General features: G+C 36.1%; 4 protein-coding genes across 4 annotated transcripts; 2 read left to right on the forward strand and 2 right to left on the reverse strand.

Annotated features, from left to right (window-relative positions):
- Positions 1 to 5,951: 5,951 nt before the first annotated feature.
- Positions 5,952 to 6,362, reverse strand: MONOS_15853 (uncharacterized protein; the record flags this gene model as incomplete). The annotated part of the gene is made up of 1 exon (XM_067868754.1): positions 5,952 to 6,362. One exon carries the CDS (start codon positions 6,360 to 6,362, stop codon positions 5,952 to 5,954), a length of 411 nt encoding a protein of 136 aa, XP_067726570.1.
- A 7,426-nt stretch (positions 6,363 to 13,788) lies between these two features.
- On the reverse strand, positions 13,789 to 14,244 carry MONOS_15384 (uncharacterized protein; the record flags this gene model as incomplete). Its single annotated transcript, XM_067868255.1, has 1 exon — positions 13,789 to 14,244. The coding sequence occupies one exon, from the start codon at positions 14,242 to 14,244 to the stop codon at positions 13,789 to 13,791; it is 456 nt and encodes a 151-aa protein (XP_067726571.1).
- A 3,472-nt stretch (positions 14,245 to 17,716) lies between these two features.
- Positions 17,717 to 17,987, forward strand: MONOS_15385 (uncharacterized protein; the record flags this gene model as incomplete). Its single annotated transcript, XM_067868256.1, has 2 exons — positions 17,717 to 17,765; positions 17,821 to 17,987. The coding sequence occupies 2 exons, from the start codon at positions 17,717 to 17,719 to the stop codon at positions 17,985 to 17,987; spliced, it is 216 nt and encodes a 71-aa protein (XP_067726572.1).
- Positions 17,988 to 19,800: 1,813 nt separating this feature from the next.
- On the forward strand, positions 19,801 to 26,130 carry MONOS_15386 (uncharacterized protein; the record flags this gene model as incomplete). Its single annotated transcript, XM_067868257.1, has 1 exon — positions 19,801 to 26,130. The coding sequence occupies one exon, from the start codon at positions 19,801 to 19,803 to the stop codon at positions 26,128 to 26,130; it is 6,330 nt and encodes a 2,109-aa protein (XP_067726573.1).
- Positions 26,131 to 27,243: the final 1,113 nt, after the last annotated feature.

Below are 27,243 nucleotides of genomic sequence, written 5' to 3' on the forward strand. Positions count from 1 at the left end.
GGTGTAATGGCAGAAGATAGAAATGCAAGTGAGCTGAATGTGATCCAGCTGTCTCCGCACCACGATGCGAAGAGAGAGCAGAAGAACTTATTGCTAACTGCAACTCCAACAGGGTAATAGAAAGAGGCAGGGAAGGAAACTGTCGTTCAGTGGCTGGAAGAGAAGCATGCGGAGCAGAAGAAGGGCGAGACTGTGCGATGGGAAATGATCCACAATGAAAAGAAATTCAGGAAGTTTTTTGAGGATGTGTGGATGTCCGGGAGGTTCATGTGTTAGAAGTTCACCGGAGATGAGCAATCATTTTTATTGTTTTTCAACATTGTGCTGTTGAAGATGCGTTGGAGAAGAAGATCTAGATGTATTCTGAGGTGTTAAAATGGTTGAAGTTGGAGAAGGTGAGGACAGAGTCATCTGCATTTCTCGAATATTTTTTGAACTACAACCAGACAGAAGCAGCGAAGCGGAAGGAGGTTATAGAAGCTCTGCATGATTTCATATTTTGTTTCGATATGTCTTCTTCTTCGTGTTTGTCATCAGGAGAAGCTTGAAGAAAGATCATGTCTGCTCAAATGGAATCTCTTCTGTGTATTTGCAATCCGCAGATTTCACAGGTGTCTGTTGCCTCTAATCTTTTTGGATTCATTTTATCTATCGCCGTGCTGTCTGCCACCGTTTGCTTCTGTGCTGGAGACGTGCCAGTTTAACGACTTCTTCTTATTGTGTCTTAGACTATCGGATATGTGCAAATCAACTCACTGGAGAGTTTCTCGAATGTTGAATGAATACAGAGTGATTTCAAAGAGTGTGAGAAGGAACTGCAATTCAAGGTGAGTGTGCTTTCTATAGCGACTGAATGAAAATGGATGAGAGCATTTGTCTGGCTGAGATACGTTTAGGAGACTGTCTATTATGAAATCTCAAAGAAAGAAGGGCATTCGGCTCTATGTCAAATGGAACGGCTGCTGGTTGTACTGCTAAGGCTGCAGCTGAAAAGGAATGAGGAAGACGTGTCGATATGCATTTGGACGCTGCTGTGGGACAGACAGTGAGTCATGAAGTTTCACGAGACGATGATATTGAAGAGGGAGAAGTAATTATATCTTACAGAGACACATCGCTATTTGCTTTTTTTCAACAAAGTTTTCATCTGAAGTAGAAAGAATTGGTCATAAATAACATGTTGCAGTTCTTTGAGCCATTATTAAAAGGGATTGATCAAATGACTTCTCATCAAACATTTTCATCAGTGTTGTCATCTTCATTGTTGCATTCTTTCTCTTTTATCTCTTGTTTTTTATCGCAGTCATTTTCATTCAAAGAATTGTTCGAATGAAATAAATATATCCCGAATTTTGAGAAAGCATTGTTTTCTTTCATAAGATTTCCTTTAAAAAGGCATGAAATGTTGAAGAAAAAGAATAAAAAATGAGGAGGAGGAGGAAGAAGAAGAAGAAAAGATGATGATGATGATTGTTTGAAAATTGTTTTTCTGTTGGATTGACTGAAATTTGATTAAACATTCAATTTTCCCCAAAGAAGATATGGAGAAGAGATGGTATCATCAGGTATGGAATAAAAAGGGAAGATAAGACATATGCTACAGAAAGCAGGCCCAGATGTTGTGAAATTATAATAATGACCGTTATCCGAAGTAATTCAATCAGCAATACTCACACATCGTTGACATTTTTCAGTAGAACATTATCAGATGATAAAGGAGCTATAGCTAACGGAACTTTCATGGAGGGTTCCCAGAAAACTGTAGACTTAGTGAGAAAAGAGTTGTGCAGCCTCCTGTCCCAACATTATAAGTTCCATTCTTCTCAAATATTCTTGAGTCAAAAATATTCGCTTCTTCTGAGCCATGCACAAGAGCAAATTACTGTTAAGACTGAAATATGAGAAACAATGGCTGCTTCAATTTTTGTTTGGACAATTGCACTCACACCACTTTGTCCATATTTCACATAAGAATTGTCATCGATGTCTTCACTTCTTATTTCTGTCATTGTTTTTGCTAATATCTGGACTTCATTTGTACAACCTGGAATAAGTTAAGTGAAACAATGGCTGATAGTGAAAGCGGATAGCTTTCATTGATTGAAACATGAAAAAGTGCCTTTGGAATTTGGCTGTGCTGCAGTTGAAGAAACAAATCTGGTTCTTCCTCCAGCATCATTAAGCCATTCACTTTTGTCAATGATTGAACCCGAGTTTGCGCTAACTCTGTTTTCTATTTGTCTGTTTGAATAACAGTTTGGATGAATGTGATTAGCTGAAGAGCCTTGATGAACAATATCATGTTTTCATTTAACGTATGAGTCATTGTGGAAAAAATAATAGAAAAATAATATTCCTTTTTTTACTGCATTGATTTGCGACCCAACAACACCTCCTGCTGTCATCGAAAAGCAGTTGCAGAATATGCAGTTATTTATTAAGACATTGTCCATTGAAAGCCAATGCTCAATTGCGCCACCTCCAGAACCTGAAGAGTTAAGCGCACTGCAGTTGAAAAATAAACAAATTAATAACACATTTCTTCTGCCTCTCGGTTCTCTTTGCGCGCAGATCAATTGCCCCTCCGTAGTTGCCGAAAGAGTAATTTTGAAAAGAGTAATCATAAATCGCTGGATGTGTATTGATATTTTCAAACTGAATTCCTTCACCACCGCAACCATCTGAACTTGCTTTTTCTGTAGAACATTGCGTTAATGTTGCCTGGAGCACAATACATTCAGCGATATTCATTGCATATATTCTTCCACATCTTGCGGAAAAAGCATTACATTTAGGAAAAGACGAATTTTCAATTTCAAAACGGTTTTTTCACAGTCTTGGACATAAAGTGCACCTCCTTGTTGCGATGCGCAACCAATCCATTTCCATAATGAAAATGACTAACTTTCTGTTGCATCCATTTTATTTTTCCTTGAATTTGAATGTTATTCAATTCTTTTTCACCTTGAGAGAAGTATTTTTCATTTGAATTGCTCAAACCAATATAAACAGTGAAAATGAATGAACAAGTTTTTTCAAATCTGAATAGTTTTTCAACGTTCAAACTTGTGAAACACATTGTCCCTCATATATCTTGTTCAGAAACTTTCGTGATAAAATGCAACAAATCTTATGTCACCAGAAAACAAATATTTAAATTAATCAAAAAATAACATAAAAAATTAATATCGAGAACAAGTTTTTTTGGATGTTGAAGTTTATCATAGATAATCTTTCTCGTTTGTGAAATTTTGAATATTGATGATAAATAATGTACACTGAGTGTTTCATTACTTTCTCCAATCGGTAAATATTTTGATTCTTGGCGACTTTTTTAGGGTCAACTTTTTAATGGGGCTTATTCCTTTATTGGCACTTTTTATTTTCGACAACAAAAAGCTGAAAAGTGTGAAATGGCTTTCAGCATTTGGATAACCGATTTTAACAAAGTTGATTCAATTTATTGCAGGCTTGTTTTTAAATTTTTGTTTATTATTTAACGAGATATTACGTTTTTTTGATAAATTTGAATTGGTTTTCCCCACTCAACCAAGCATTTCCAGAAAATGAAAAATACTGTTTTCAAAAGCACAAACAGTTATCTAACTGTTTTCTAATTCTTTTTTTTGGCAAACAATTTTTTCGTGTTATTTTTGCATTTCATTTTTTTAACAACATGCTAACATAAAACTGATTGTTTCTCTGTAAATATATTGAAATGATAAAAATAAAAATATAATATGTAAAACAAATACTCTAATAATGAAATGTTGTAAAAATAAAACATTAATTTCTTATATTTGTCAAGAACTTAACAATGTCACAAAAGTATGATCGAAGGTCAAATATTGTTGGAGCCATTTGACTGTTCTTGACAAATATAAGAAATTAATGTTTTATTTTTACAACATTTCATTATTAGAGTATTTGTTTTACATATTATATTTTTATTTTTATCATTTCAATATATTTACAGAGAAACAATCAGTTTTATGTTAGCATGTTGTTAAAAAAATGAAATGCAAAAATAACACGAAAAAATTGTTTGCCAAAAAAAAGAATTAGAAAACAGTTAGATAACTGTTTGTGCTTTTGAAAACAGTATTTTTCATTTTCTGGAAATGCTTGGTTGAGTGGGGAAAACCAATTCAAATTTATCAAAAAAACGTAATATCTCGTTAAATAATAAACAAAAATTTAAAAACAAGCCTGCAATAAATTGAATCAACTTTGTTAAAATCGGTTATCCAAATGCTGAAAGCCATTTCACACTTTTCAGCTTTTTGTTGTCGAAAATAAAAAGTGCCAATAAAGGAATAAGCCCCATTAAAAAGTTGACCCTATAAATTTGACCCTTATCAATCATCTGGAAAAAAAAATTGCTGTTAAAACCTTCAAACATTAAAAACAATTAATTTGTAAGGAACAAAATTGTATTCCAAAGCTTGTTTCGAAAAATCGTTCATTATTTCATAACAATCTTGTTAAAAAATTTTTTCTTTAATTAATAATAATAAAAAACAATAGATAATTTTTCGAAAATATGATTTGAATAACTTCATGTATATGTATAATATATTTTTTCACATAAAAAATTTTGTCCTCCTGAGTTATTGCATAATTCCCCAAAATTTTCAAATTTTCCATTGACAATTTCAAAATTATTGGGTAATTTCAAAATAACACAATAATTTTGAAATTATTTTTATTTCACAATTCATCTAATGATTTCATTCACGAGACATTTTGCGTGTTTCTTTTTGTTTATTTCATTGTGTAGTCAAATAGCATTTTGTAAATCACATTTTGAGGTTGAGAGCGTTTTTTTTTCGTTTTGATTGAAAAGTTCTTTTTTTCCAATTTTTCCGATTTTTGTTCATTTTTAGTGAGTCAAAATTGAAACATTCAGCAAAACAAATTATTTATTTTTATTTTTATTTTTAGGATGGAAGAAATATGCAAAAAGGTCGTGCGGCTTTTGCATCTGTTCTTTTCGAGACTGGAACAAACAAAATCCAAAAATCATAATCAACAAATAAACTTCGACAATGATGATTCAGCAATAAAAATATCTTTTCAAACATTAAAATATTTGATTTATTTGTTTTGTGGGAAAACAATATTTGTTTTGGTTATTTTTTTTCCAATTGTCATATAACAGCATGAATGTTAAAAATATTGTCAGTTTTTGTGGAAGGTTTATAAAAATTTCAGTACACATAAATACATAATCTTAAAGAATAAATAGAATTTTTCTAAGTGACGAATGCTTTCATGATTTCTGTGGTCCAGCTGTTTTCAACTGAATTAGTGATTGAGCGAATTATCGAACGCATGGAGCAAGTTTACTCATCTAATGAGTATCGAAATCCCTTCTATCTCAGTACACGTGATCAAAAACCCTTTTCCTAGCACGCTCTGGTGTGGAGGATGAGTTGAGAGCGTTCGGGTGATGGTGCGACATCCCTGCTCTATACCCGCTCCCTCTTGGGATATCTTTGAGGCTACATAGATTTGGCCCTTGCCTCTTCAGTTTCATCACCTATCTGACCTATCCTTCTTCCACTGCGCTTCCTCCGATCCTTTCCTCTCTTCTTCAGTGGAGTTGTGTCCTTCTCTCCAGTCAACTCACAGATGCTGCTGGGGATTATGGAGGGAGTCTTCTGACGACTCGGTTGTCAGTGTGAAGAGCCTCGAAGTTGAACTGTCTCCCTTTTCTTTCCTTCTTCCCTCAGAAGACTCTCTCTTCTTTTCGATCGCTTTCTCGAAAGTTTCTTCCATTCTTCAAATCCCGCTTTTGGTAATTCCTCGGTGCGATCTTTCGATTCAGCATCTGCTATCTCGAGCCTCCCCTCCTTCGATACTCCACTCTTATCTGGCTTGCAATCTTCTCCCCTCTGGGGTACTGATCCGCCGATTGTCTCCAGGATCCATTTTGTGATTTGCACCGGTTACCGTGCATAATATTCCTGGGTCACTCTCGAACCTGGTGCCCATCTCGCGCACGCATTGATTGCTTTCCAATCTGCATCTTGTTGTTTTGCAAAGTGTGAAATCACTGCGTGTCTTATCGAGTTCGACGTGAAAGTCTCTGGTATTCCGTTCTCTCTCAGGACAGCCACTAATTCTTCTTTGATCCTCTGCAAGCTTGTAGGTTGCCTCTCACTGATATTGAACCACACATGTTCATTCTGAAAAGTTGTCTTTGCATAGTCCATCCAAAGTTGGAGCGCCTCCATTGCATCGATACGTGGATTGGGATGTTTCCGTACTGTAACTTTGACAACCTCACCTCCCGAAGTCTTGGTTCGGACTTGTGTCTGGATAGAGTTAACTTTGAATATCGTTGTCTCTCTTCTCATTCTTTCCAGCTCTGCTAGCCTTAAAGCTCCAAAAAATCATAGTGAGGATCAGGGCTCTCCTATGGAGTATTTGTGGTTCTGTCATATGGCTGATCCTTATTGAAATCAAACTTTCGTTCGAGTTTGGATCGAATTTATTTTTCTCAATGGGATTTTGAGTAAAAAATTTATTTTCTTTGAAATATCGTCATGTTCTGTGTGTTTCAACTATAGAAGTTCATTTTTTCTAAATCCCATTGAGAAAAAATTTTGATCAAAACTTGAACGAAAGCATGATTTCAAGAAGGATCAGCTAAATTATAAAACTTTAAAATGTCTTTTTATATTATTTAATTAATTTTTCAAAAAAATTATTCAAAATTTCAATTAGAGGACAGTTGTTTTTGAGAAAGAAAACCCCAAAAAGTTAAATAATAAAAAAAAACATATTATTATCACCAAAGAGTGTTGATGAAAGTTCACTCAAAAACATTTAGCCTTTTCATAAAGCTAATTTTTAAATGTTTAGGCACCCGAAAAGTGGCCTTATGCCTATTTTTTGGTCAAAAAATGGAGATGAAAAATAAAATACAGTCTAAACCGCATATAATCACATCGGTTTTTGCACAACTTTTTGTAACTATATCAGATTGTGATAATACACGATGCTGCTTTACACAGAAAAAAATAAAAATTAATTAATTAATTAATTAATTTTGAGTCGATTTTTTCATTTTTGAAAATTCTTCATAAAAACGCATTTTTCACTTGCGTAATTAATTTTTTGCGAAAATGCATATTATTTTAACTTATTTGAGCACATTTTTGAAAACGCGAAAAATTGAGATTTTTGATCAAAAAATCGATTTTTCATTGAAAAAGTCACCCATAATAATTAAAAATGTGATTATATATTGTCATCCCTGTGATTATATGCGAGGAAAAAATGAATGAAAAACAAGCAAAAAATGTCGGTGCATCGAAAAATGTGACTATGGGCGAATGTGATTATATTCGACGTGATTATATCCGGTTTTGACTATATAATAATAATTTTTATTAAATTTGCTTTTGTTGCAAATTTTGAAAAATGATTCCAAAATTTTCACTTTGATGAAATTCAGACCTGCAAAGCGAACTATATCTCATTTTATCAAATATTCACAAAATAATCAGAAATATTCAACGATAATTCATTTCCCCAAATTGGTCTTTTCAAAACGTCAAAAGTTTTATGAAAACTCCCAATGCAATCTTCACATCCCTTTTCTTCCATCTTTTCAAATATCTTCCTTTTGGAAGCCTTTTTTCTCTCTATTCCAGCTTTGCGAAACGTCTTTTCTTTCAATCTTTTTGACACATTCAAAAAGAAATCCAAGCAACCACAAACAGTATAACCTTTCAAAGTCGATCGTTTCATTTCGTCAATGAATAACTTTATGGTTTCTTCGTTCACAAATGCATCAATTTCCATATTTCTCTTTTTTGCTGCTTCTCTTATGGAATGAATGCATTTAGCATGAATTTCATTGTGATTATCTCTTGACGCTTGAAGCATCTGAACAATGCTTCCGATAAGTCCAATAAATTCCTCATTCCATGATCTGCATGAGTGAAAGAAATCAAAAAATACATAGATCCATCTCCTGATTATAGTCACTTCTGTTCTTTCATTCTCATCTTTTTCACTTTTCCAATCAACACACCTTGTCAGCTCTTCAAGTTCTCTTGCTGCTTCTCCTCCAAAACACAACTCATTCGTAATCACTTCTTCCAAACTTTTGCCATTGTCCAATCGGTTTATTAAAAACCGCCACGCTGACTGATAGGCAAGTCGAGTAAGATTGCGGTGCTCCTGATGATATTTGATAATTTCTGTTATTTCCTTAAAATACTGTTTTTGCCATATAATCTTATAAGAAACAAGAAAAATGACAACAACACCAAAAAGGAAATGGAAATGCTCATACCATGGGTGCTTAACCCGCACCCTGGTGCAAAACCCGCACCCTGCAAATTTCTTGAAAATAGAGATATTTTTTTTTGCTTATCACAGTTGTTCATTGATAGTGAATTTGATTGAAACTTATTCAAAAAAATTATATATTTTATTTTTTTTATAAAAAGACTTTCAAAAAATTGGATTTATAATATTTTTATTTGGAAATGAACTTTATCTATATTTACAGAAAAAGAAAAAAAGAAGAGTTCAAAAAATATGTGCATGCTTGTTTGTTAATGTGTTTTCAAATATCTTTATTAGTTTTTTGAATTTGAATTATTCAGCAACAAATTTCACTTTTTATTTGATTGATCAATTCCATTAAAATGTGAAAAACGAATCGAAAGTTCAGTAGCTGCATTGATAGAGGTTTGTGAAAATTGTTTCAAATGTTTTTCTATTACAGCTTTGTGTTTATTATATTATTGCTTATTATTGTGTTATATAACTCATCTTTTTTTTATTTGAATTATTCAACCAAGTTATTCATTTATTAATTTGTTTTGGATATTTAATATTTGATAAATTGTTTCCATGGTTTAATTGTTATTACATATTTATTGTTGATGTTGGTCAAGTTCTAATATTTTTCTTTTGTGAGTTTTGGTGATACTGGTTTTTTTGAAGATTATTTTTGGTTATTTTATTGTTTTCAAAATTGTTATTTACGTTCTGCGTATAAATGCTGTTGAGCATATGAATGTTTTATTCACTTGTCACAAAGATGTCAGATTTGCAAATTATGAGCTTTTTGTTTTTAATGATATTTTCTTTACAAAACTGTTGTTTTCAGAATAGCTATTTTTTAACAATGATTGTGATGGAATACTTTTAATCTTTGATTCAGTGTTCATTCTATCACCAAGTTATATTTAACCTGAACTGTCGTATTCAAAATGATAATCTCACTGACAAAAATAAAAATACTTTTTTCAATAAGGATGATAACGGAAAAAATATTAAATTAGAAGAAAAATAAATTAGACATTCATCGATATAACTTTAAAAATGTGAAAAAATTTCCAAAATGTTATTAAAATAGTTCAATATGAAAATTAGCTCACAATTTTCATGAAAATACGTTTATCCCTGGCAACAAATGTTTTTTGCAAATCATTATTTAAGAATGATAAATATTAAATTGTTTCAAGAAATTTGAATGATATGATTGGACTGTCTTTGCTTTCCAAAAGCAAAATATTCCAAAAAAAATGAATTGAAAAGAGCTCTAAAATGCAAGTGAAATGAGAAGAAAAGAATATGAACTGACAAATGAAAATATGTTAAATAAATAAAATAACAATTTTCAAATGAAAAATCTGCATTTGTGACAATTCAGCCACATTCAATTGCATGATCACTAATTTTTAATGAAATTTAAAATTTGGAAAACACATGCAATTTGAAATTATTCACATGATAAATACTTTCAACAAGCCAATGATAATATGAAATTTTGATGATTATATTGAAAGTTGCAGAATGTTTCCTGATCAGTGAAAAACAACAATTCGAAATTTGATTTCAAAAACATAAAAATAATAAAGTGAATAAAAATGAAAGTGTTTGAAAATTATGAAAATAATTATCTTCATTGAAAAAAGTTATAAAATAATACAAAAAACATTTCTATCTCCAATCAAATATAAATGAAACACAAATCAATCAAAGTTATCGTGTACATCGATATTAACATTAAATATTCAAAATTATATATAATAAAAGCAAGTTATCATTGAAAAACATTTGAAACAATTTTCACAAACCTCTATCAATGCAGCTACTGAACTTTCGATTCGTTTTTCACATTTTAATGGAATTGATCAATCAAATAAAAAGTGAAATTTGTTGCTGAATAATTCAAATTCAAAAAACTAATAAAGATATTTGAAAACACATTAACAAACAAGCATGCACATATTTTTTGAACTCTTCTTTTTTTCTTTTTCTGTAAATATAGATAAAGTTCATTTCCAAATAAAAATATTATAAATCCAATTTTTTGAAAGTCTTTTTATAAAAAAAATAAAATATATAATTTTTTTGAATAAGTTTCAATCAAATTCACTATCAATGAACAACTGTGATAAGCAAAAAAAAATATCTCTATTTTCAAGAAATTTGCAGGGTGCGGGTTTTGCACCAGGGTGCGGGTTAAGCACCCATGGTACGTAATATTCATTAACGCTCAAAGCCATCAAAGCAATTTTCACTTCTTTTTGAGTTTCCTCATTTTCCTCTTTCTTCGATGCAGCTTTCAGAAGAAAAAGCACACACGCACAAGGCAGTACTGAAATAGTTCTGTCTTTTAACAAAATATAACATTCACAGAGATCAACCAGAAACTTTTCGTTCATTTCTTCTTTTTTCTTATCTTCTTCAGTAATCATATCTCCCATTCTTTTGACCAATAATGACTCATCAAAAGAATAAAACAAAAAGCATTTAAATTTCTTCACACTACCCACATGCTTCAAACCATTGCTGCATTTTCAAATGATAATTTCTTTTTTTCAATCATTTTTTCAATTTTATTGAACAGCTCTTTCGTGAAAATATGTCTGAATTCTTCCTTATTCATTTCGTCAATCAACGAATTTAATTCTTCGATTTTGTGTTTCTTATCATCTTCATTGCAATGCTCCACCTCGAAAAATAATCCTTCAAAAAATAAATCAATAAATAATGCAACAAACAAGAATTCAATTGATACGACAGCTGCACACCAATAACCATTTTTGAATTGTCTGTTTTCTGCATTTTCAAAAATATATTGCATTCGGAAAATAATGATATTTCTATCATTAATTTTGGATTTTCATTAGTTTGGACAGATGAAATATAAGAAAAATAAAATATTTAAATTGTCACATAAATGCATGTGATCATACCCTCATTATTTGCATTAGTATTTTTGATTTGTTATTTTGAAAAGAGATAACGCTAAATATTCTTGGGATTGTTGTTATGGATTTAATGATCGAAAAGTGTTATTTGAACGGAAAATTTCATCAATAAAACGATATTAAGATGAATGAAATCTTCCAGTTGAATAAGAAATATCATTTTTTGTGGTGGCAACAGACAACGGAGGGATGAATCGATTTTGTAATTCTTCAAACAAAATTTTGCAATTAGATGGCCAAAGAAATGCAAATTTTTATTTTATAATATACAAATATCAGCATGCATGTATTTCATATTTCTCTATATATTGTGAAGATATTTCTATCTGAAACCTTTTCAAAGAATAGAACTTGAGGTATTGTTGAAATGACCAATCTCCTCATTGCAGAGCAAGACGATGAGAATAGAGCTGAGAGCATCACCTAAATTGGAGTGAGCAGTTTTTATTTTTGTCACCTCACCCTCGTCTTTGGACAATATCGTCAAAGCATTATTCGCTGGAACAGAGGATGAGGTTGTAATGTGCAGAAAATCTTCATATAGAATTTATTCGATATTTTTGATTCCCTGAAGATCTTCTTCTTCATCTTTAACTTCTTGTTCTTCGAATAACTACCAAATCAATCATTCTGGTACATTTCACAAAAAAATTGAGCACTTTCAGAGATAAAAGCAGATTTAACAGAAGGAAATAGCTTTGCAGCGTTGAAGAAACAGAAGAAAACAAAGAAATGGAGGAAGAAAAATAAGAAAAAGAGGAAGAAGAAGATGACGATGATGAGCAGGAGGAAGAATAAGAGGAAGAAGAAGGACGGGGAGAAAAAGAAGAATTGACAACACCATTCCTCCGAAACAACTCAAAATTGTATCAACTGAACTCAAATGTTTTCAGTCTTTAATGAAGAAACTGATGTTTTGTCAAAGAAACATGAGAAGCTCTGTTTTTGATAGGAAAGTGCAACTTATGTGTGAGGAACGAGCAGTCAATTGCCTTTGTATATAGGTTGAATTCACAGCAACAGCTGAATGGCACAAAAGCAACTGGGACATACGAATGAACTTGCACATTTAGACAGGAATGATTTGGGAGAGAAGCAGAAGGTGAATGAAAAAGAAAAGCAGAAGCGGATGCGGAAGAAGCGTTTGTATATGTGAATTGGATGGAGCTGGTGGATGCGATGGAAGAGTGGAGGAGGGAGAATGCGAAGAGATGGCTGAAGGGACAGCAGCAGCAGAAGAAGAAGAAGAATGTTATGTGTTGTGAAGGAGGTGAAGAAGAGCAGAGCATTTCATGAGTTATTTGAGAAAAAAGAAATAATTTTTGGTTAAATTCAGAAATTTCAAAGAAAAAGAAAGAAAGTTTATTTTCAACAACGGACAAGCAGAAGAAGAAGAAGAAAATGCTGTTTTTGTGCTGAAAAGATTGATTTGGTGAGTGGTGATTGAAAAAACTTCAATATTTGATGAAGATGAAAGTGTGTTGTCGACCCAAGATCCGCTATTGTTCTCGGTGAAGTTGGGGAGGCTGTTCTAGAAGGCACAATTGTGGAACAGGTTTGCTTTGTTTCTCGACTTTTTCTGGTTTTTATTTACCATTGGTGCAATACCCGGAACTCAGTGCCAAACCCGGAACTGAATGTCCCTCTGATTTGAGTTTCAGTACAGCCTCTATCATGTGTTTATTTCATTTTTGCAACATTTGGATCGATTATTTTCGATTAATGAATGAAAGCAAATGAAAACAAATGAAATTAAATGTATTATTTTGTTTGGTTCTTTAGAAAAAAGACTTCCTAATCTGGAGAGTTTCAAATTGAAATGAAAATGATTTGATTTATTTTCAATGAATTCAGGAAATATTTGGAAAAAATGATAATCAAACATATATTATTATCGTTGTTTGCTTAATTGAAACTTGTTGCATTCCACATCTTTGTTTGTTCTTTTTTGAATAAATAAAATGGACTGCATTGTTTTTCTGATGAAAACAATTATGTTGAATATGAGACATGCGAAAACAAGAAAACTGAAAAAAAGATAAAACAATCAAGAAGAACGGATTCTGACAGAGCACAGTGATGATTATTGATTTATTTGAAAACCCAGATTAAGAAATCAGCACTTCTCTTTTCTGTCACTTTGTGTTTTGGTATGAACTATTTTTTTTATTTCAAGCTCTCTTTTTGAAAAAACAGGAGATAGCGATCTTTGGTGGCTCAATTTCTTTCTGAATTGAAGTCTTTTTTGGCTTTGATTGGTTTCGTTTTCTTCTTCTTCTTCTTTCCTTATTCTTTTTCGACAATTCAGAATTTTTTTCTTCGAAGGATTATTTGAAGAATCCATAAGCTTTTTGAGATCATCATGACTTCGTTTTGAATTTTGTGATGAGCGTTGACTGTTGGTGCATTGTGATTAAAATACTTTCATTTGAGAACGTAGAATTAATAGATTGTTTTCAGCTTCCTGTATTTGACGTTGAATCTCTTTCAACGATGTCACTTTCGAATTAAACTGAGATATGAGAGGAGGTGTTTCTTTCTATAATTTGGATGTTTTTGTAGAACGAACATGTGATTGTTTGACTGATAATAGCTTTTGCACTTTTTTGAAGTCAGTAGTCACGGATTGGGCTAATTCATGTTCGCTAGCTGTTGGATTTTCGAGATCTTTCTTTGGAGAAAAATCTCCGAATAATTCATTTTTCCATGAGTTAGAATAAGCTTTCTTTGCATTTTTCTCACTTTTCGAAGAGATAGAACCTGAAATTCTTGTTAGAACAGAAGAAGCTGCAATAGGCCACACTCCAGTTTTGACATATGATGCTTTCACAGCAGAAGGAGTTATCGCTGCTGCTTCAGCATCAGGAAGTGCATTTACGAGAGCAGATCTATAAGCACTCAAAGAAAACTTGGAAGGAGGGCAAAACTTGTTGTGGAGTGTGAACTTCAAACGAGAAAATACATAAGAATCACATGGCTGCAGTAAATGAGTCATGTTTGGAGGAGATTTCAGAATAATAATATTATTCTTTGCAGCTTCCCTTGTCACTTATTCATCATCAAGTGATCTGTGATTGTACATCAGAAGAAGAGCTTTTTTTGTTGAAGTCGGTTTCACTTTGGAGGAAATCAGAGGAATCCAGCAGCCAATCATTATTTCTCTGAAAATCTCATTCATTATTCATCCTGATGAAGAATAAATGTAACGAATATCAAAAGCTGACAATAAAGAGAATTCTTCTGGAGTTTCTTTTCTGGGCCACAACAAAAATCTTGGAAGAGAAGATCCGTCCGCGCATTTACACAAGCACAATGTGGCAATTAGAACTTTTGGGGGTTTAGGCGGAGAATGAGGAATCTGGTTTTTCATACAAACCACAAGTTTCATTGATGTTTCACCGCAGCTTAAAGAAGTTTCATCGAAATTGAAGATTGTTGATGAATCAATATTGTGCTTTTTGATAACTTCAGCTAAGTCCAAAAACCATTTTCGAACATTTTCCGGGGATTGAGCTGAAATTTTTGACATTTCCATTGGTCTGGATAAAGCCGATTGTAATACTTCACTTCTTTTAATAAGTTTGTGAACATATTTGCAGTTTGCTGTTTGAGAAATTTGTTTTTCATCACATTCTTTTTCCAGCAGATCAACGCACTAAATTAATATTGAAAAGAAATCTAATGCAAATTAAAATTGATAATTAAACAAAACCATCGATTGAATATCTTTAACTCGAACAATCGTATCTTTGGATAACATTGCCATAACCTGATTTTCAATGGCTTCAAGCTGACTTAAGGATATCGATAATGGATGACCTTTTCAAACAACTCTGCCATTCTTTTCCGCTTTGATTCCCCGATACCATGCGCTTTTCGACATAGCTCCTGATTCAAATGCTGTTTTGAAATTGACAGCATTTTTGCGTTTGATTTCGAAAACTTTTTGGCTTGCCGATTTTATATTTCTAAATTCACTTAAGGCAAGTGTACGTCTGAGCTGCAGAGGTGAAAGTTGCTGTTTATTTTCCATGGTTAAGGGTTTTGATCAATAATTCAAAATAAGTTGCAGATGGCCTTTTCGTAATGATGATGTCTTAAGCAGCAAATGACTAACGGAAATTTCAAACAATTCGTTTTAGACAACAAAATATTCTGCATCTTGTTAATTTGCGAAAAAAAGAACAAATTGAAAGAGAAGCATTTGGAGTTTCAAATACTTTTCAATAAAACAAAGATATTTAACCTATTCAACATTTATTTCTGGAAAATGTATGTGTGGATTCTATTGTACAAAATAGAAGTGTTTTTGAACGATGAATAAACTTATCTGATTTTCAAAAGAATTATTCAGTTCCGGGTTTGGCACCGAGTTCCGGGTATATCACCAATGGTATTTATTTATTTATTGTTATATCTTCATTTTTAAAATACTGTCTTTTTATATGCTTTTTATGATTATAAAAATTATTCTTTATTAATTTTTCTTTTTCAATAACAAATTTAATCTCAAAATCTTCAAATTACCCATTCAGAGCATTAGTAACAGCAAACTCTGCTTTCTCTCTCCTCTCGTTAGGCATATGCCTCCCTTCGCCCACTGCAACTTCTCCGTCCTCTCCTCTCAAAATCATTTCTCTGCTTTCCTCTTTTTTGTCTCATTGCTCTTCTGTTATATCTTTTCTGCCTTCGAATTGCTTTGCAGTCAGACTTCTGAAGCAATAAAATTCGTTTTTAGAGGAAAAAAATCGCTTCAGAAGCTATCTGAGATATACGCAGTCCTGAAAAATTTTGGACTCTGCGGGTTTTCGTTTTTGACATGACATATTTTGCGAGCGAATTGCAATTTGACATGTCAAAAGAACAAAGACAGACATAAAACTGGCTGAAGAAATGCTGTTTATGTTTTTACAGCTTTTTCAACAGAAATGTTGGGATCAATTCAAAAAGAGCTGAAAGAAGAGTTTTCTGATACTGTTTTGATTTCGTCGTTGAATGTGATTCCAACTGGGGTGCAGGAAGGATATTGTGTTGATGTTTCAAGGTGTGGATGAAGATGGAAGGGGATAAAAAAAATAAAAAGGAGAAGAAAAAGTGAATATTATTGAAATGTTTTTCATTTTTTGTTCACTTTTTTTTTTTTTGTTCTTTTTTTCTTTCTTATTAAAATCGATATTTATTCAATTTTTAAATCCATCATTTTCTGTTTTCTGGTTTTCATGTTCCTTATTTGCTTCAATATTATTATTACGATTTAATTTATATATCTTCTCAGCTTTTCCTAATTCTGAGCGTTCCATGAAGTTATCCACAGGCCATCTTTCTCTTTCACATTTCGCTTATCAAAAACTCAAATTTGAAAATCCCAGAAACTTCGAAGAAAACGTTGGAATCGAAGGATCCGCTTCCTCCTCCTCCTCTTCTTCTTCTACTCCTCCTCCTCCTCCTCCTCTTCTTCTTCTTCTTCTTCTTCTTCTCCTCCTCCTCCTCCTCTTCTTCTTCTTCTTCTCCTCCTCCTCCTCCTCCTCCTCCTCTTCTTCTTCTTCTTCTTCTCCTCCTCCTCCTCTTCTTCTTCTTCTTCTTCTTCTTCTTCTTCTTCTTCTTCTTCTTCTCCTCCTCCTCCTCCTCCTTTTTCTTCTTCTTCTTCTTCTTCTTCTTCTTCTCCTCCTCCTCCTCCTCCTCCTCCTCCTTTTTCTTCTTCTTCTTCTTCTTCTTCTTCTTCTTCTTCTTCCATTTCTTCTCCTTCTCCTTCACCTCTTTCTTCTTCTTCTCTTTCATATTCACCATCGCCTTGTTTCCTTCAACCTCCACCATTGCCTTCATCATCATCATCATCATCATTATCATCATCATCTTCTTCATCATCATCATCTTCATCGTCAACATCATCATATCAAAATCCTCTTCTTTCTATTCTTTTTCTTTCCCTCTTCTTTCTCTTCGTTCATTCTGCATTGCAAGCATCTTCGCCTGAAAATAATAAAGTTTCAGTTTCAATTCAAATAACGAATAAATCATTCTCAAAGGCTTTTCTGATTCAATTCCTTCTTCGGAGCTGCTTTGCCCTCTTTCGCACAAAATATTCCTATTTCATTTGCAGTGGCTATCTTTCAACAGACTACTACATCAGCAACCTCTCCTTTTGGATCATCCTGTTTAATGCACCACATACAGCTGTTCATGTTGTGAGATGAGAGCTTTGTTCCATCATCGATTTTGCCAAATGACACACACCTCCTCCTCGGAAATCATTGCCTTTTGTGGAGATAGAAACATCTTTGTGAGACAGAATGGCATTTGTGTTTGTGCCAAAGTGAGCACAAAGAACACAAAATGAGAGAACCAGAGAAGACTGAAATTAACTGAATAATATCTTTTTCAAAAGAAAAAGTTAATTGAGGGGGCAGTGATAATAGTAAAGCAGTTTTGAAGAAGATGATGACGCATGATGTGACCAGACAGAATGAATGACACTGAAGATGAAGATAAGAAAAGATGATACGAAAAGATGGCAAAGTTTGCAAGCATGTGTCTTACTGCTTGACATTTATATGAAAGATGATGATTACAGGTAAACGAGACTCGACAATTGATAAAGCAATTTACACATTCAGAAAGCTCCACCTTGAAGAAGAAATGAAGCAATCTAAAGGAAATGTTCATGAAAAAGGAATTTTGAAGAAAGTGATCGAAGAGCAAAGGAGAACCTTTTATTTGCAAAGAGATATGCCCATATAAAATTGTTGAATGTTTATTTTTGGTGGCAATTTGCTCATTTGACATTTTCATAATTGCTGTTCTCTTCTATTGAAAAGAAAGAATTTTTTAATATCATTTTTCAAATGATTTTAATGATTCAGCAATATTCATAAACCAAACATTCTTCATTCTATATAATTACACTTTTCGGTATTTATGAAAAAAACAATTATGGATCGTGCATATAATAGATATTTATTAATCAAAAGACAAAATATTCCTTGCGATGTGGGTGCATTTGTCTTTTTTGGCATGCTTGTTTCTTGTCGACATTTTAGATGCATGGGGTACAACACATATTCCTTCGCTTAAAAATCCAGTTGCAAGCACAGATTTACATTTTGATAATTTCCCTGTTTATTCGAATCAGGATGGTCCAAAAGATGTAAATTTTTTGACAATGAACACTTATGTAAATGCGATCGAGCTAAATGTTTCACCAGCGTTAAAAGGATTGCAGAATGGTGCATCAACTACAATTAATTCCTTTATTGTATTTTGCAATTCTACAATTGGATTGAAAAGTGTAACTCTTGAACATTCTTCCTCACCATTCACGATAATAAAAGAAAAGTCATGCATCATGCTGGATTCGTGCACTACTCACCAAAAATCGGATTCTCCCTTTCATCTGCAAAGTGGGTCAATCTGCCTCACAAACATGACTTTGATCCCCCAAAAGATTTTTAACCCATCCAGTCTTATATTTTCATCGGATTATTCAAATACTGCTATTTTGAGGGATTCCATTCTTTCGGACCTGGCTGTTTCGTCATCGAACTATTTCCTGTTATCAGGAAAGGGCAAAAGCGAACAGATTAATAATTGTGCTTTCAGGAACATGTCTGTGAAATCTGACAAGAGCAGTGATTACCAAATGGAGCATTCATGCCTGTTGAGTTCAATGGAAAATAGTTTCATTTATTCGTGTGTGAATGTCTTTGAAGGAGGGATCTCAAGTGGTTCGCATTCTTCACAGGAATTTGTCTGCAGAAACACAACAATAAGCAACGGGAAAAGAGAAATGAATGCACTTGAGAAAAAAGGACAAATGAATTTAACAAATAGCCAATCATTTTCATTGTGCGAATGGGAAGATTGTTCAGCACCACAAGGGGGCGCTCTTTATGCTCATGACAATAAAAATGCTATTCTTTCAGTTGAAAATTGTTCTTTCACAAATTGTAATGCTTCTTCAACAAATGGCGGCGGAATCTGTGCCTTGAACATTGCAGAATGCTCAGTCAAATATTCCAAATTTATTAACTGTTTTTGTAAGGGAACTAATAATTTTGGAGGCGGTGGCATCATGATAAGGAAAGTTCTAATTCAACCATTGATTGATGATTGCTCTTTTCAAAATTGTTCAAGTGAAGATGAAGGAGGGGCAATTGATTTCCGACCAACAAAAACGGAAAAGCAAAAACCCTGTGTTATTAATTCAGTTTTCATAAATTGCACAGCATTCGGCGATTCTGGAGGTGCAATTGAACATTGGGATTGCACTGATAGAGTTGTAATTTCGAATTGTTTCTTTTGCCATTGCAGCTCCAGAACAGGAGGGGCTGTTTGCCAATTAATAAACACTTACAATTACGGAACGTTGTTTTATTACTGTTTTTTTCATAATAACACATGTGTAAGTTATGGGCATGACATTGCTCTTAACAACTCTGTAGAAAACAGCATTGATCCAAGCTGCTATTCAACAAGGCAAACGGATAATAGAGTTAGCACAAAATTCAATTCAGTCGAAGATAGAAGTGAATGGCTTCGAAACGATTTTGGAAGGATGAGATTTGTCTCCTCAGTGTTAGCCAAACCAAATGCAAAAGACACGTATTCATGTGGACTGGATGAAAGCCATCCATGCAACACTATTAGTCATTGCCTCACTCAGCTGATCCCGGAATTTGTTACAGATATCGAGATTCTCACAGGAACGATTACAGAAACCAAAAGTGTGGATTGTGGCGCAAACTCTTTCACAATATATGGCCAGAGTGGTTTGAGCGCAACGGTGCAGACGGAATTGGAAGCAGCTGGGTTGTCTCTTTTAGTTGTCTCGACAGGCACATTGACTGTCAGTGACTTTGTCCTTTTACACTGTTCGGCTCATCCAAATAATCGTGGTTCAAGGCTGTTTGAGATTTCTGGAACAGGAGAGATGTATGTGAGCAGACTGAACATTTCAACGGGAAGTGGGCAATCAACAGAAACAGCATTCACAACAGAGCTGCTCAATGTTCAGAATGGTGTGCTGCAGATGGATAATGTGAACTGGGCAAAGACAATCTCCACAACTTCATTGTTTTCGCTTTCTTCGACAAATGAAATATCATTGACGCTTTCGGAGTGTGCCTTTGATGGGATTGAGAGAACAAACAGTGGAGCAGCTGTAATCTCGTTTTCCAACGATAAGATTAACATTAAGCTGAGTTCATGTTCATTTATAGGATGTGGAAGCAGAACATCGGAAAATGGAGGATCGATTATGGCATGTGTTGGGAATGAAAATGAGGTGAAGATGAATGGCGGATCTTTCGATGGATGCTTTTGTTCGGCATCCAACGGTCTTGGGGGTGGAATTCTTCTTCGATTATCGACTGGAAGTCCAAATATTCTGATTTCTTCCTCATTTGGAACAAACACAGCCAAGTGGGGAAGAGATATCTTCGTCTTATCACCAAATCTGGAAATGACTGCAAAATCAAAAAAGATCTCATGTGTTACAGCCTCTTTGGATTCATTTGACAAAGTTCGAGGATTCGACAACGGAAATACGAGTGTGGCCATTACTCTGTGCATCTATCTCCTTCACACACCAGAAGAAATATATGTGAGTAATACTGAGGCATCTGATCATTCTCATTGTGGAATAGTCCAATTCCCCTGTTTGACAGTAAAGCACTCTCTCACACGTCAAACTGGGCCAAAGAAAGTTATTGTGAATGGAATGATTTTGATGAGCGATGAATTGGCCTTCACTGATCAAAAGCATGAAATCAGAGGAAATGATGATCAAAGTGGTTGGACAGTCTCTGATTCGAGTGCAACATCCAATTCAGCAATGATAACAGCAAGTTTTGAAACAGTCTTGTCAAAACTTATATATTCTCTACCTCCTTCTCTTTCATCACATTCAACTTTTATTTCTTCATCTTCACAACTGACTATGTCTCATTGTTATCTTTCTCTTCAAGATCCTTTATCAGAATTTGCATTTCTATTCTTATGTGTTGAGTCTGGGATTTTGGCTATTGATTCATTTTCGGCTTCGTCAATCACCTTGAATGGAAATCCATTGATCTCGTTGTGCAAAAGAAGTTCAAAAGCCGAGTCAATGAGCACCAAATGGCTTAACATGACGAAAAACAATTTCACAGAAATAGAAAGAAGAACTGGATGTGGAGGCTGTGTGAGCATCGACAACAGCAATGATGAAAATGAAAAATCAAATGCAGAAATAAATATTGAAGAATGTGATTTTGATGGATGCTCGGTGCTGGCTGATGAAAGCAGAGGAGGGGCAATGTTTTCTCAGTTGAAAGGAAATATCAAATTAAATGTAATTTCATGCACATTCATAGGATGCACTGCACCAACTGGAGAGGAGAAATTTGGCTTTGGAGGAGGGATGGCACTGAAGTTGATTGATGATGATTCTTCGTTTGTAATCTCATCTCCAATTTTTGATACAGAAAAGCCAAATGTTGCAAGATATGGAAATGACCTGTTTGTCGAATCATCCAACTTGACAAAGAGTATCACAAATGAATCACTTCCATTTGTAACTGAGCATCTGACTGATATTTCATTGAATTCTCTGAAAGGCTTTGACGGGAGTGACACAACGAATATCATTCCATTGGTGTATTTTTGGCGAACATCTGGCTCAGAGCTGTTTATTGGAGGAGATGGTTGTGATGTGTGTGTGTGTGGACTTTCAGATTATCCTTGTCTTTCAATTGATTATTCACTTTCAAGATTTCCAGGAGGAAATGAAAGGAATATAACCATCATTGGAAAAGGAATTCTTCAGAAATGTGTTGATGTCAGTGGAATATCAGTGAAATCGAATGAGAGCAGCATGAGCTTATTGGAATGTCTCTCTTCAGTTGAAGGAGCAGAGGAAGCAGCAATGAAGACTCAAGGCATCACAAATCTCGAACTGATTCGCTTTGTGATTCCATCTTCATTTACAAGTGGAGTGAATGTTCTGATCCATGTTGGTTCAAGTAAAGGACTGTTGACTCTGAAAGACTGCTCATTCTCAAAAAATGAAGAAAGCAGAGAAGAAATAATCAGCTTTGGGCTGATCAAGGCAGATGGGAGCACAGTTCAATTGGAATTTGTTTCAATGCAATCACTCAGCTTTTCAAAAGATGTAATTTCTGTGTTGTCAACAACGATTTTGAGAATCAAAAACATTACGATGAAGAATGTTGAGCTTGAAGGAGCAAGCGGATTGAGCATGTCAAAGAGTTCAAGAAGAGTAAAAAATGAAGAAGAACAAGATGTTGTCATTGAGTGGAGTGTATTCGAAGAAGTCACCCAGAACACAACTGCTGATATTCCTGTCATTCGAAATGACGATGATGTTGAGCCTTTGAAAATGGTGATTCGAAACACAACGATGAAGAAGTGTGGAGGAACGAGGTGTGGAAAGGGAGGGGCAATATTTGCCCTGTTGAACGAAGGAGGAAAGTTTGACTGCTTGTTTTGCACGATTTCTGAGTGCTTCTGCTCAACCACAGGAAGAGGTGGGTGGCTGTTTCTGGAATGCACCTCAACAGCTGAGCAGCCTCTGAAGTTTGTGTTGTCGAATATCACATTCAAAGACAACATCGCATTGAGAGGAAGAGACGTGTATGTTCGATGCCACTCAATCGAAACTCAAATTGCAGATGAACAATTCTTGCTGGACTTCCGAGCGCCGTTTGTGAAGGATCTAGCAATGTGGGGCTGCACAACAGACTCGTTTGTGGGGGAAGAGGATCTGCTGCTGAGGGTTGTGAAATACCAGAGCGAGACGATATTTGTGTCTTCTGCTGCAGACAACCACGAAGACAGCAAGCAATGTGGAGAGTTCGGCAAGCCTTGCGAGTCGCTGAATGAGGGGGTGCAGCACATCGTTCAGTCTCAATACTCCCAGCTGCTGGTGTCGCTCCAGACAGCCATCTGCGCGCCATGCAGCGCAGCCAGCATGAGCATCCGCTCGCTCGAGTCCCCGTCCTCTGCGCTCGTCCACCTCGACACCCCCATCCAGCACTGCCCAGCCATCCTCGCAACCTCTGCAAACGTCCGGATCGAGTGTCTTGACTTCCTCTTCAGCCAATCCTTTTCGCACACAGGCAGTGCTGTTGTGTGCCACACCGATGGCCACCTCTCGCTCTCCTTTGTCCAGTTTGCTTCCTCTGCCACTTCATCAGCCACCTCGCCAACAACCTCGCCAGCTGCACACCCGGTGCTCCTCAACACCTCCCTGCTCGCCATCGAGGGTGGGCACCTGACTGTCGACAACTGCTCCGTCCTGCACCTCGCGTTCGCTCTCCCGCCTTTCCTCCTCTCCGCCGCCGACCATGTCGCCCTCGCAAACATAAACCTCCAGCACCTCCAGCTGTCAGCCAGCGCCTTCGAGTTCCGCCAGTGCCAGAGCACCTCGGCGCACAGCATGGCAGCCGAGCATCTGGTGTTTTCGCAGGGCAGCACCCTCTGCCTCCCCGCCACTGCCACGGGAGACATCGCCTTTTCTGGCTCGTCTTTCCGCAACTGCACAAACACAGACTCCAGCACCAGCACCAGCACAGGCACCTCCTTCGGCTCGTCTGTGCTTTCTGTGTCTTCCCCCTCTGCACACATATCCCTGTCCAACTTCACCTGCTCGCAGTGTGGCCCATCCTCTGACAACGATGCCAATGAACCGGCACAGCAGGGAAGCGTTGTGAGTGTGAGCAATGCAACAGATCTCTCGCTGGCCATGTGTGTGTTTGAGGGAGCACCCTCAGAAACCACTGCAAGTGCAAATGGAAACAGAAACGGAAACAGCGCAGACAGCATCTGCTCGTGGAATGCATCGCTGGTCCATCTGCGCAACACAACAGCAGCCATCAGCGATCTCACGGTGGCAGACGCATCGGATGGAGCGCTGTCTGTCTCGGGAGGCACTGTCCGCATGGACGATGCAAAGTTTGTGGGCAACAGCCCCTCTGCCCGCAGCAGCCCTTCGGCCAGCAGCTATCCGTCTGCCCGCCGGAACATCGCCTGCTCCGATGGGGCGTCGCTGACGCTGGCGAGCTTGAAAGGGGGAGACGGCGCAAAAGACAACACCTCTCTGTGGATACTGGACAGCGGATGCACGCTTGCCGGCATCCCCCGCCACAGGCTGTCTCCCTTCTTCATCCCAACGCTCCATTCTGCCCACGAGGTGGGAAACGAAGCAGATGAACGGAGCGAGATCACAATCAGATTCCAGGGAGAGCTCCTCTTGCCGTGCAATCTGTCGTTCCTGCTGGCAACAACCATCGGAACAGAGGAATTGCTGCATCGGTACGAGTTCGATGCAAAAGGGCTTGTCTCAGAAAAGGAGGCCTTTGGGGAAATACAAGGGAGCATCCTTCGAGAGGCGCCAGCAGAGGCAGAGGTGTCTGTGTGCATTCTGTTTGGGAAGGTCGAATCTCCTTCTTCCACTGAGCCTTTCATCCTGAAGAACAAGAGCGATGGAAAAATAAATGAAGAAGGAAAACTTGTTGAAGGAGGAAAAGAAGGGAAATCTTATTGGTTGTTGGTTGTGATTGTGCTTGTCGTGATGTTCTTGATTGTTCTGATTATTTCAGTTGTTGTGACAATTCGATGGAGAAAGCAAAAGAGAAGAACAGAAGAACTGGAAGTTATTGTGAATGATTCCGTAAAGAAAGATCCGAAACTGATTGAGATGGTTACGATGGAGATATCACCAGAAGAGCAATGGAGGCGAGCAGAGAGAGAGGCAGAGAAGAAAAATGAAGAGAGATTCAAGAAAAGAGAATATGATACGAATATGCAGCATTCAGAATCATCAGAGCATCTTCTATCTGAGAGTGGCTCAACAGAATATATTCTGGGAAGAGACTCAGACAAGATTCCTGATTGGGCATTGGAGAAGGATGAAGAAGAAGAGATAAGGAAGCGAACTCCATCACCTTCCATTTCATCGACTTCAACCACAGACACATCAGACACAGAATCCACATTTGTTCGAGGGGAAGATTTGTGCCCAACAACCTCGTCAATGTCGAATCTGGTGGATGCAATGGCTTGTTCATCGCCTCATGAAAAGCTGATTGTGGATTTGAGAGATTCATTGTTCATGTTGCTTCATGGAAGAAATGAGAAGAAAGAGATGGAAATCGGGAGCCTTCAACAAAGAGAGCAAACAGCTGCCCAGATCCTGTTTTGGGTGGCGAATGGGGCTCTCCATTCATTTGAAGAAATGGAAAATCTGCTTCAATCTCTTTCCAATCTGAGTCCTCACATTGTGCTGTTCTCCGAACACATGGTGATCTGCATCGTGATGCATTCAGACTTATTGTCTGATGATTCAGACTCATCATCCACATCATCAACTGTTGTCACTTCTGCCAGTGATGAAAGCTACTCTCTTCCTTCATCTGCGTTTGAGGATGAGGATAGTTTCAAAAAAGAATGTCTGAGATGGAAGGCACCTGAGCTGCTGATGAACAAGAACATGGGAGCAACAAAGGAGTCAGTCTCGTTCTCGATTGGGATGATACTGTGGGAGTGCCTGACTCTGCAGATACCGTTTGGGGAGTATGAGGCAGAGGTGGCGGGGCAGAAGATTGCGAACGGAGAGCGGCCAGCACTTGAGGCAGTGCAGTGCTCTTCCTTCTTTGTTCTTGTGAAGAGCTGTGTGTCCCAGTCGCCTGGTGCACGCCCCTCCCTTGTCCAGCTCAAAAGAGAGTTCATTGGGCGCTTCCCGCCTGGCGCAGCTGTCCTCACCCTCACAGACGCAGTCGACCTCGAAGATTCGACTGGCAGGCGCAGGCAAGGCACAACATCTTTTGCCTTCTCAGCCAGCAGCACTGCCAGCGAAGCTCAGCCAATGGTCATCACCAAAAACTGAGAATGAAAAAGAAATGAAAAAAATATGAATTTGAAAGAAGAGAATTACTATTGCACTTGCGATGATCGCCAGTGACATTTGTTTTGTTTTTGTTTTGTATTTTGTATTTGTATTTTTGTTAAGTTTGTTTGTTTGAGCAAAGCACATATTTTGCTCCTCTTGGACTCATTTTCGCAGAACAGGCGATTCTCAACGACAGAGTCGCACTGCCATGTGCTTCTGCATCCTTGCTCAGACTTGTGACAACCAAGGGCTTTCCTCAAAGCCCTCCGGAAAACAATAGTCGATTGTCTGAGCCAGGCCTTGCCAATTCGCATAACATCACCCTCGGCCTTCTTGGACAAAGAATGGCACAAAAGTCAAACACGAAAGGATATTCCATGTGCACAAAATTGGGAATATCAAAAATAATTCTTATTTTTCGTTATCATAATTTTATTTTTTATTTTGTTTTTAAAAAGTCATATTTCGTTTTGTTTCTTATTTATTATTTCTTATTTCTTATTTCTTATTTCTTATTTTTTAACAAATTTCGTTTCATCTCAATTTTTTGTTTTGCTCAGTTTCTGCTTATTTTGCTCTTCATTATTTATCTGAGCTTATTCAGCTTCTCTTCTTCGTTTTTGGATGGAGCAAAGTTTTTTTCAAATTTCAGAACATTCATACGCACATTCTGTGAATTTGATCTTCATTTTGATAATTGAAATATGTATTTCCACTTTATCCTTTTATTGTTATAATTACTGTTGCTGTTATTGCTTTCGTTTTCCTAATTCAACTAACATTGCGTTATTATCACAACACAAATTGTTTCAATGATTTCATTCACTTTGTATTTATATTCTCATTTTTGTTATTATTTTTTCGTTCATTCACGAGACATTTTGCGTGTTTCTTTTTGTTTATTTCATTGTGTAGTCAAATAGCATTTTGTAAATCACATTTTGAGGTTGAGAGCGTTTTTTTTTCGTTTTGATTGAAAAGTTCTTTTTTTCCAATTTTTCCGATTTTTGTTCATTTTTAGTGAGTCAAAATTGAAACATTCAGCAAAACAAATTATTTATTTTTATTTTTATTTTTAGGATGGAAGAAATATGCAAAAAGGTCGTGCGG

The sequence above is a fragment of the Monocercomonoides exilis genome (assembly GCF_001643675.1).
Source record: "Monocercomonoides exilis strain PA203 chromosome Unknown scaffold25-1336746, whole genome shotgun sequence".
NCBI classification, from domain to species: Eukaryota; Preaxostyla; order Oxymonadida; family Polymastigidae; genus Monocercomonoides; species Monocercomonoides exilis.